Raw genomic sequence first — 11142 nt, 5'->3', positions numbered from 1 at the left:
GGGGCTCTGAATCTTCTTCCCAGGAGGGGGCACTGTCTGGTCCTTCCCCCTCATCCTGGACCAGGAACTGCCACTCCAGAATCTGCACCAAAGAATCTCGGGCCCAAGACGTTGTGAATAACTCTGGCTAGAGAGGAGACATTTCATTGTCAGTCCCGCAAAGAATTAGCAGCATTATTGGTGAGAGGATAGTAAAGGGAAATTGGTCACCAGCCAGATTGAAACAGTGCATTTGATCCTCTGAGCAAAGGAAGGCACTTATTGTAAAGTGAATTGATTAAATCAATAGTATATACAGTGCATTCGGAATGTATTCAGGCCCCTTGACATTTTCCACACTTTGTTACATTACAGCCTATTTTAAAATGTATTAAATTGTGTTGTTCCCTCATCAAACTACACACAATACCCCATAATGACAAAGCAAAAACAGGTTTTTAGAAAATAAAAATAAAATATCACATTTACATAAGTATTCGGACCCTTTACTCAGTACTTTGTTGATGCACCTTGAGCAGCGATTACAGCCTCAAGTCTTAGGTATGACGCTACAAGCTTGGCAAACCTGCATTTGGGGAGTTTCTCCCATTTCTTCTCTGCAGATCCTCTCAAGCTCTGTCAGGTTGGATGGGGAGCGTCACTGCACAACTATTTTCAGTTCTCTCCAGAGATGTTCGATCAGGTTCAAGTCCGGACTCTGGCTGGGCCACTCAAGGACATTCAGAGACTTGTCCCGAAGCCACTCCTGCATTATCTTGGCTGTGTGCTTAGGGTTGTTGTCCTGTTGGAAGGTGAACCTTCACCCCAGTCTGAGTTCCTGAGTGCTCTGGAGCAGGTTTTCATCAAGGATCTCTCTATACTTTGCGCCTTTCAACTTTTCCTTGATCCTGACGAGTCTCCCAGTCCCTGCCACTGAAAAACATCCCCACAGCATGATGCTGCCACCACCATGCTTCACCATAGGGATGATGCCAGGTTTCCTCCAGATGTGACGCTTGGTATTCAGGCCAAAGAGTTAAATCTTGGTTTCAGCAGACCAGAGAATCTTGTTTCGCATGGTCTCAGAGTCTTTTGGCAAACTCCAAGTGGGATGTCATGTGCCTTTTACTGAGGAGTGGCTTCCGTCTGGCCACTCTACCATAAAGGCCTGATTGGTGGAGTGCTGCAGTATTGGTTGTCCTTCTGGAAGGTTCTCCCATCTTCACAGAGGAACTCTGGGGCTCTGTCAGAGTGAACATCGGGTTCTTGGTCACCTCCCTGACCAAGGCCCTTCTCCTCTGATTGCTCTGTTTGGCCGGCCGGGCGGCCAGCTCTAGGAAGAGTCTTGGTGGTTCCAAACTTCTTCCATTTAAGAATCATGGAGGCTACTGTGTTCTTGGGGACCTTAAATGCTGCAGACATTTTTTGGTACCCTTCCCCACATCTGTGCCTCGACACAATCCTGTCTCTGAGCTCTATGGACTATTCCTTCGACCTCATGGCTTGGTTTTTGCTCTGACATGCACTGTCAACTGTGGGACCTTATATAGACAGGTGTGTGCCTTTCCAAATCATGTCCAAACTATTTAATTTACCACATGTGGACTCCCGTCAAGTTATAGAAACATCTCAATGGAAACAGGATGCGCCTGAGCTCAATTTCGAGTCGCATAGCAAAGGGTCTGAATACTTATGTAAATAAGGTATCTGTTTTAATACATTTGTAAACATTTCTAAAAACCTGTTTTCACTTTGTCATTATGGGGTATGGTGTGTAGATTGATGAACATTTATTTTTATTTAATCCATTTTAGAATAAGGCTGTAACATAATGTGGACAAATGGAAGGTGTCTGAATATTTTCCGAATGCACTGTATACTGCCCACATTAAACTGATAAGCCACGTAAACTGAAGGATTCTTCATTGGCTACAGTACATTTATTAATATTTGTTTGAAACAAAATCAGAATGTCATCTCTGCACAGTGAATGTATCAGACTACTGTCTGACACAGGTAGTGTCCACCTGTGAACGTAAGGCCTCACCTGTCTCTGGAGGTACACAGTGTAACATTTCTCCATGATATGGTTCATGAATTCATACAGGACCTCCACCACCACCTCCTCTCCTTCCTCCTGCACTAGCATGGACACCCAGTTAGACTCTGTCAGGCGGCCCGGGACAATGTCCACCACATCTGGACTCTGGGAAGGAGGAGGGGGGGGTGCAGGAGCAGAGTTGGTGCGCCCCTTCTCAGCACGGGACTTTGATGCAGCGCGGGACATCTTTGCCGGGAGCCTGAGTAAGCACATAAGCCACAAAAAGAAAAGTCCTCTTACTGTCAACTGCGTTTATTTTCAGCAAACTTAACATGTGTAAATATTTGTATGAACATAACAAGATTCAACAACTGAGACATAAACTGAACAAGTTCCACAGACATGTGACTAACCAGAAATGGTCCCTGAACAAAGGGAGGGTCCAAATCTAAAGTAACAGTCAGTATCTGGTCTGGCCACCAGCTGCATTAAGTACTGCAGTGCATCTCCTCCTCATGGACTGCACCAGATTCGCCAGTTCTTGCTGTGAGATGTTATCCCACTCTTCCACCAAGGCACCTGCAAGTTCTCTGACATTTCTGGGGGGAATGGCCCTAGCCCTCACCCTCCGATCCAACCGGTCCCAGAGCGTGCTCAATGGGATTGAGATCCGGGCTCTTCGCTGGCCATGGTAGAACACTGACATTCCTGTCTTGCAGGAAATCACGCACAGAACGAGCAGTATGGCTGGTGGCATTGTCATGCTGGAGGGTCATGTCAGGATGAGCTTGTAGGAAGGGTACCACATGAGGGAGGAGGATGTCTTACCTGTAACACACAGCGTTGAGATTGCCTGCAATGACAACAAGCTCAGTCCGATGATGCTGTGACACATCGCCCCAGACTATGACGGACCCTCCACCTCCAAATCGATCCCGCTTCAGATTACAGGCCTCGGTATAATGCTCATTTTTCGACGATAAACGCGAATCCGACCATCACCCCTGGTGAGACAAAACCGAGACTCGTCAGTGAAGAGCACTTTTTGCCTGTCTGGCCAGCGACGGTGTGTTTGTGCCCATAGGCGACGTTATTGCCGGTGATGTCTGGTGAGGATCTGCCTTACAACAGGCCTACAAGCCCTCAGTCCAGCCTCTGTCAGCCTATTGCGGACAGTCTGAGCACTGATGGAGGGATTGTGCGTTCCTGGTGTAACTCGGACAGTTGTTGTTGCCATCCTGTACCTGTCCCGCAGGTGTGATGTTCAGATGTACCGATCCTGTGCAGGTGTTGTTACACATGGTCTGCCACTGTGAGAATGATCAGCTGTTCGTCCTGTCTCCCTGTAGTGCTGTCTTAGGCGTCCCACAGTACGGACATTGCAATTTATTGCCCTGGCCACATCTGCAGTCCTCATGCCTCTATGCAGCATGCCTAAGGCACGTTCACACAGATGAGCAGGGACCCTGGGCATCTTTCTTTTGGTGTTTTTCCGAGTCAGTAGAAAGGCCTCTTTAGTGTCCTAAGTTTTCATAAACTGTGACGTTAATTACCTACCGTCTGTAAGCTGTTAGTGTCTTAACGACCGTTCCACAGGTGCATGTTCATGAATTGTTTATTGTTCATTGAACAAGCATGGGAAACAGTGTTAAAACCCTTTACAATGAAGATCTGTGAAGTTATTTAGAATTTTACAAATTGTCTTTGAAAGACAGGGTCCTGAAAAAGGGACGTTTCTTATTTTGCTGAGGTTAGATTAGAATTGCGTGAGTGAAAGAAAGATGTAGGATACTATTAAATGTGCAGCCATTCAAAGCTATAACTTTTAGTTATAGTTCTGGTTCAGAATCTTGTCCTTTTCTACTCTCACTCCCTTCAAAAGTACTAGATTCATTTGTACATTTATGTTTTATGGATGGAGTTACAATAGGCCTTCTTGGTGGGTTTTCTACTTGGAGAGAGTTGTCACTTTCTTGAAACACACCAGACTGTCTGCTGAGTGCAACAATAACACAGCCCTCACCACTTTGTATTGGACAAGAAGTGAAACATCTTTGAAGCTGCCTGCAGTGATTGAACAACCTAGCCAAGTGAAGCAATGCATCAACAAACATAACAAGGTTGCTTGCTAATCTAGATAACAATATTTAGGTACCTTAAACAAAGAGCAGGCGGAAAATCTTTGTCTTCAATCTGATGGGAGAAGAACAAGAACACTTCTCTCGTTGCCCTACTTTTTTCCAACCCAAAAAGACAGGATTGCTTGGCAACTGAAAACGCCACTACCTTTTTTTTGTGTACACAAAACGTATGACGATTCACGCAAAGGTGGAGCTGTCACTATGGCTGCAAAGGACGCGCAATGGTAATCTCCTCCTCGCTAAATGAAGTGCAATCTATTTAGCACTTGTTGATGAATGAATAACGTAACATAGAATATTGCTAACTGTATTTATCTAGCGAATAGCAGAATATATGATAGAAGCTAACGTTAGTTCACAATACGGTATTCTGTTCGACAATACTTGCCTCCAAGCTTAGGCTTGCTAGCAGTAGCTAGCCAACGTTAGCTGGCGTAAGAAAGATGAATAGACATAAAGGCGACTTTAGCTAACTATTTATGTTTGCTGAATTGCATTACATTAGCTAACTAACTACATTTTGCTGAATTGCATTACATTAGCTAACTAACTTAGTTCCTAATTGATGTAACGTATCCGTTAGGTAACTTAGCCGGCAATGGCTAGACTGATAACTAGATGGCTTCTAACGTCTTCCAATTCATAGGAGTGCATGTCAAGCTGATTAGCTATACAGCTAGCTTGATTCAAGTGCCCAGTGTGGCATGGTCAAAAATCATTTGGATGACTAACGTTAGCTGGCTAGTAGGTCAGCATGTTCGTTGAACTTGCTCAATGAGAATGATAATCTTCACGTTGGGCAACATTATGTAGCTGCCATTGTGTTTTTTGGTATGACATATTTTACGCTGCCTCTTTTCCCACATCTCACCCAACTCGGAGACACAGCGACATACTGACACACACTGCAATACTAACCAGCTTTATTTCTCATTGTTCCCCAGAATTGTCGTCATTAAGTACACTATTTGCACTCTCCCTTTTTACCCAATTGAATTGATAAGATTGAAAGATGTACCACAAAGAGAAAAGCATTCAGATGAAAAGCAGTGCGTCTGCGCTATACAACAACCTGAGCGTGCTGCGCATAGCCCCGCGGAGCCTGACCTATTTCACAGTGGTACACGCCAACATGGTCAATATGGTCAGTGCTTCTTGGGACGGACTCAACTACTCCCACCGCCAGCTGCAGTCCAAAGAGGCCAACGTAGCTACCAGCTCCTCCCTCATCATGCAGGTAGACTGTTATTAGCGCTGACCAAGAGGGTGTCAGTGGATCATGAATGATATGGGTCTACTTCCTTCTTTAATGTCCATGTTAGATGGACATGAGTTGGTGCAGTATTTGATCTTTTGTTGAAGGGGAAACTTGCTGTCTCTCCTTTCAGGCAGCCTGGTGTGTCCTCCCATCTCGTGACATCCTGGTGCTCACCTCTCAGAAAGGCATCCAGGTGAGTGGATTGTGTGTGCGTGTGTGTCACAGGAGGTTGGTGTTAACTACATTTGGAAGGATGGCTTGTGTTAATGGCTGGAGTGGAATGGTATCAAACGCATGGTTTCTATGTGTTTGATATCATTCAATTCGCGCCGTTCCAGATATTATTATGAGCCGTCCTCCCCTCTGCAGCCTCCTGTAACATGTGTGTGGCCTTGTACAATGCTGTCCGCCTGTTGGTCAGGTCTTGACAGGTGTGTCTGTGTTCCAGATGTATGAGTCGGATGGATCCATAATGGTATACTGGCATGCACTGGACACGCCTGAAACCCAAACAGGTAACTTCTGCCCCATATACAAATACTGAGTCTCCTCTAACCCTTACCAGTGCACACAAACCCAAGAGAGACTCTTCCTTTGGATATGAATGAGCTGCTCCTTTATCTCTACCCAGTAACAGCTACAGAAGCTCTGCTTCAGGAGTCCTTTTCTCTCTCTGCTGTGTGATTGTCTGGTGGCCAGCTTTACCATGGATGGGTGTCTTTATCATGGATGGGTGTCTTTGCCATGGATGGGTGTCTTTGCCATGGATGGGTGTCTTTTCCATGGATGGGTGTCTTTACCATGGATGGGTGTCTTTACCATGGATGGGTGTCTTTATCATGGATGGGTGTCTTTGCCATGGATGGGTGTCTTTGCCATGGATGGGTGTCTTTATCATGGAGGGGTGTCTTTGCCATGGAGGGGTGTCTTTGCCATGGAGGGGTGTCTTTGCCATGGAGGGGTGTCTTTGCCATGGAGAGGTGTCTTTTCCATGGAGAGGTGTCTTTTCCATGGAGAGGTGTCTTTACCATGGATGGGTGTATTTATCATGGATGGGTGTCTTTACCATGGATGGGTGTCTTTACCATGGATGGGTGTCTTTACCATGGATGGGTGTATTTATCATGGATGGGTGTCTTTACCATGGATGGGTGTCTTTACCATGGATGGGTGTCTTTACCATGGAGGGGTGTCTTTATCATGGAGGGGTGTCTTTGCCATGGAGGGGTGTCTTTGCCATGGAGGGGTGTCTTTACCATGGATGGGTGTCTTTACCATGGATGGGTGTCTTTACCATGGATGGGTGTCTTTACCATGGATGGGTGTCTTTACCACGGAGGGGTGTCTTTGCCATGGAGGGGTGTCTTTGCCTTGGAGGGGTGTCTTTGCCATGGAGGGGTGTCTTTGCCATGGAGGGGTGTCTTTGCCATGGAGGGGTGTCTTTGCCATGGAGGGGTGTCTTTGCCATGGAGAGGAGTTTGGTGTACTGTAGGTTGAGTGTGTGAGCTCAGAGGACCGTGCTGATGATATATCCTGATCTGTACCCACAGCTCAGGCAGTGTTTGCTCGAGGGATTGCAGCAGTGCGGGAAAAATACATCTGTGTGGGTAAGTACAGAATGAGCACGGCAAGCTAGGCCTCTCCCTCTCTCTCCTGCAATCACTTCAGACCTGACAGGATGTTGACCAAAACCCAGCCAATTTCATCTCTCTCTCTCTCTGCAGGCATCTCATCTGGCTCTATGCTGGTGTTTGACGTCCCCATTAAAGGCAGTAACATCACCCTCTCGGAGGTGCTGGAGGAGCACAAGGAGTCCATCACGGATTTGGCCTCAGAATGTTCCGGTAGCCTGGTACTATGCACAAACACCATGTGTATGTGTCTGTTGTTAATCTCGGAAAAGCATTATCCATCTGGGGCCAAGTGTTATGTTCGATAATAACCGTAACCATGTAGAACCGACAGACAGATGAAGGTGTAGTTGTCTGTCAATATGCATCAATCATAGCTTTAGATATTGACCCTGTCGTTGATGCTCTCCCTCCCCCAGGAGTGCATTGCAGACATGGTGAGTGCTGACGACTCTGGCAATCTCTGTGTGTGGAAGTCAGGAGAGGACTTCCAGCTGCTCAACAAGATCCCTGGTTTCGAGTAAGTGAGTTACTGACAGTAGGATCTTTTAACCACATTTGAACTCCCTTCTTCAGATAAGGCCATAGAGGCCTTGTAGTTATGAGTTCCTCTTGCCATTGGCCTGGCATCTGTGGAAATGCCACCACTGACCTCAACACCTCTGCCCTCTTCTTGTACCAGTATGAGCTGCTCCTCAGTGAAGCTGTGGAAGGGAACCGTGGTGGCAGGCTATGGCACAGGGCAGATCCGTCTCTACGAGGCCGTGACAGGGATCGTCCATGCAGAGGTCAACGCCCACGCTCGCTGGATCTACTCCTTGGACATCGCCCCCTTCTCTGGCCTGGTGAGGTCAACACCAGATGCTGTCAGGATGGGGCAGTGGGAGGGATTGGCAATTTCCATATGACTATCTATCTCCAGACAATGGACTGTGTTTATCACCAGTTGTATGCAAACTGATTTTAAAGCAAGCTACTAGAGATCCATGTAGAAAGGCAAAACATCTTAATGTAAGGGAGTGAATTCTGATGCTAATGGATCATTTTCCCTGTCTGTCTGTCTCTGTCTGTGTGTTTGTGCTCCAAGCTTCTTTCTGCTGCTGAGGACTCTCTGGTTAGAGTGTGGCATCTGACCATGACCCCAGAGACTAACAGTGTGGAGGTAACTTCTCAAACCATACCAGGGAGGAACCTCACGACACCACGCACACACAGACAGACATTGACTGCCTCCCTCCCTCTCTCTCCCTCCAGATCGTGCACATGTATAACGAGTGTGTGACAGACACCCAGATCTGCGGGGCTAAGTTCTGCGATGGGGACGGCTACGCCTTCGCTGTGACGGGCTACGACCTGAGTGAGATCATCCGCTACACACAGGTCTAACAGCAGTAGCACGCACCACGGGAGATGTGTGTGAGTGTGTGTGAGGTTGACATGTGAACGGAGTGTGTCAGCTCAGCAGTATCTCTGTTGGGGAGTGTGTGACAAAAGAGAAGCCTACAGCAGGAAACATCTGCCTGATAGACCATGCAGCATCTAATTCCACCAGATCAATGGTCTACAGAGAGACTGAAAGCCTATGAAGGTTAACTCAGAAGCAAACGAGGGCTGTGACCCCATCTCCATCTACTATGACCTAACTAGAGGACATGATACATTATGTATGTCTACAGCGTCTCTCCCATGGATATTAACTTTGGTCCAGAGGTCAGATAGAAGAATGTTGTCTCTATCAAGTAGTTTCCTACATATCAATGTGCGAAAGGAAAAGTGAGGCATCTTACGATATATGAGGAGAAAGATGATTTGTAGTGCGATGTGACCTTGTATATTTTGACTGATCACATACTGGCTTATGCTGACTCGTTTCCTCTGTGTTGAGTATTGGTGTGCGTGCGTGTTCGCGTGTACGTGTGTGCGAGTAACGGACCATGAAACTACAGATGAGTGTGTATAAATCTGTTTTACAGATTTAAAATGAAGGGAGCAGGCTATACTGTAACGACGTAGGGTTGCTGACAGCAGCACAAGTCCTCAGGTGTCTCAGTATATCATTGTTGCAAGTATTTACAACGTGTATGGTAATGTAGGTCGTTCAGCATTCAGTTTGGAAATGTAACATTCCTTTGACTTAGTAAGTCTTGAATATTATTATTGTACAGCATCACTGTATAAATGTACTGTAACTATGAATCAACTTTACAATAAATATTTATTGTAGATAACTGTCTTTATCCTCTTTAATTTGTTTGTGCTTTGTGTTTCTTAATTGTTGTGTGCTTGCGGCGGGGCAAGGAAGAGAACCTGGGTCGCTGGCACAATGGCAAACACTCTACTCATTGAGCCAATAGGTTTAACCCACTTGGTGGGAATTCTTTTATTTATACAATTTTTTTTATCATGCCTTTGTCTACCTAATTTTGTGGTATCCAATCGGTAGTTACAGTCTTGTCCCATTGCTGCAACTCACGTACGGACTCGGAGAGGTAAAGGTCGAGAGCTGTGCGTCCAGCCAAGCTGCACTGCTTCTTGACAATGCCCGCTTAACCCGGAAGCCAGCCGCACCAATGTGTCGGAGGAAACACTGTACACCTGCCGACCATGTCAGCGAGCATGCGCCGGCCCGCCACAGGAGTCGCTAGAGTGCGATGGGACAAGGACATACCTGCCAACGTGATGGGACAAGGACTTCCCGGCTCTCCCCTAACCCGGACGACGCTGGGCCAATTGTGCGCCACCCCATGGGTCTCCCAGTCACGGCGACAGAGCCTGGACTCTAACCAGGATCTCTAGTGTCTATAGATTGTACTTTTTGGAGTAATGTCCTCTGGTCTGATGAAACAGAAATATAACTTTTTGGCCATAATGACCATCGTTATGTTTGGAGGAAAAAGGGGGAGGCTTGCAAGCCGAAGAACACCATCCCAACCGTGAAGCATGGGGGTGGCAGCATCATGTTATGGGGGTGCTTTGCTGCAGGAGGGACTCCTACACGTCACAAAATAGATGGCATCATGAGGCAGGAAAATGATGTGGATATATTGAAGCAACACCTCAAGACATCAGTCAGGAAGTTAAAGCTTGGCTTCCAAATGGACAATGACCCCAAGCATACTTCCAAAGTTGTGGCAAAATGGCTTAAGGAAAACAAAGTCAAGGTATTGGAATGGCCATCACAAGCCCTGACCTCAATCCCATAGAAAATGCGTGGGCAGAACTGAAAAAGTGTGCGAGCAAGGAGGTCTACAAACGTGACTCAGTTGCACCAGCTCTGTCAGGAGGAATGGGCCAAAATTCACACAGCTTGTGGAAGGCTACCCGAAACATTTGACCCAATTTAAAAAATGTAAAGGCAATGCTACCAAATACTAATTGAGTGTACGTAAACTTCTGACCCACTGGGAATGTGATGAAAGCAATAAAAGCTGAAATAAATAATTCTCTCTACTATTAATCTACCATTTCACATTCTTAAAATAAAGTGGTGATCCTAACTGACCTAAGACAGGGAATTTTGACTAGGATTTAAAGACAGGAATTGTGAAACACCTTAAACTAAGTTTAAATGTATTTGGCTATGTAAACTTCCGACTTCAACTGTATGTGTGTGTCTTCAAACTAACATGTTAAAGGTACGATCTGTGATATTTCCTCATCCCTCACCTTTGACAAATACTCACTTTCTTTCAGCAGCTGAACACACACACACACACACACTTATTTCACTACACATTCCTTCAGAAATATCTTTTGGAAATTCAGTTTCTAGTTTTGTGACATTTGCCTTCATTTGCTGAAAGTAGAAACTGTGAAGTTGTGATCTATTTCAGAGCACCACATACTCCTCTGGCCAGTCTAACCACAGACTCCTCTAGCCAGTCTAACCACAGACTCCTCTGGCCAGTTTAACCACAGACTCCTCTAGCCAGTCTAACCACAGACTCCTCTGGCCAGTCTAACCACAGACTCTTCTGGCCAGTCTAACCACAGACTCATCTGGCCAGTCTAACCACAGACTCATCTGGCCAGTCTAACCACAGACTCTTCTGGCCAGTCTTAACCACAGACACTTCTGGCCAGTCTAACCAC

At 46.1% G+C, this 11142-nt stretch overlaps 1 protein-coding gene across 3 annotated transcripts; it reads left to right on the top strand.

Annotated features, from left to right (window-relative positions):
- The first annotated feature begins 3695 nt into the window (after positions 1-3695).
- wdr54 (WD repeat domain 54) lies at positions 3696-9278 on the top strand. Of its 3 annotated transcripts, none has more exons than XM_020468052.2 (10): positions 3696-4385; positions 5106-5398; positions 5550-5612; positions 5868-5934; positions 6970-7026; positions 7144-7271; positions 7470-7570; positions 7733-7895; positions 8138-8212; positions 8305-9278. In XM_020468052.2, exons 2-10 carry the CDS (start codon positions 5174-5176, stop codon positions 8434-8436), a joined length of 1011 nt encoding a protein of 336 aa, XP_020323641.1. In that variant the 5' UTR covers positions 3696-4385; positions 5106-5173; the 3' UTR covers positions 8437-9278. The 3 variants fall into 3 exon arrangements, with proteins under 3 accessions (XP_020323641.1, XP_020323660.1, XP_020323650.1); XM_020468071.2 differs by having other exon boundaries at positions 4197-4385; positions 5166-5398; XM_020468061.2 differs by lacking the exon at positions 3696-4385 and adding an exon at positions 4397-4992.
- The last annotated feature ends 1864 nt before the right edge of the window (positions 9279-11142 follow it).

This window comes from Oncorhynchus kisutch, linkage group LG3 (assembly GCF_002021735.2).
Source record: "Oncorhynchus kisutch isolate 150728-3 linkage group LG3, Okis_V2, whole genome shotgun sequence".
NCBI lineage: Eukaryota > Metazoa > Chordata > Actinopteri > Salmoniformes > Salmonidae > Oncorhynchus > Oncorhynchus kisutch.
Note: the sequence above shows the minus strand (reverse complement) of the source record. Positions and strands in the feature narration are given on the sequence as shown.

Coding starts and splice junctions, on each gene's coding strand:
- wdr54 (XM_020468052.2), top strand. CDS start 5,174: ATGTACCACAAAGAGAAAAGCATTCAGATGAAAAGCAGTGCGTCTGCG. Junction 7,571..7,732: donor AACAAGATCCCTGGTTTCGA/GTAAGTGAGTTA, acceptor TTCTTGTACCAG/TATGAGCTGCTCCTCAGTGA. Junction 7,896..8,137: donor TCGCCCCCTTCTCTGGCCTG/GTGAGGTCAACA, acceptor TTGTGCTCCAAG/CTTCTTTCTGCTGCTGAGGA.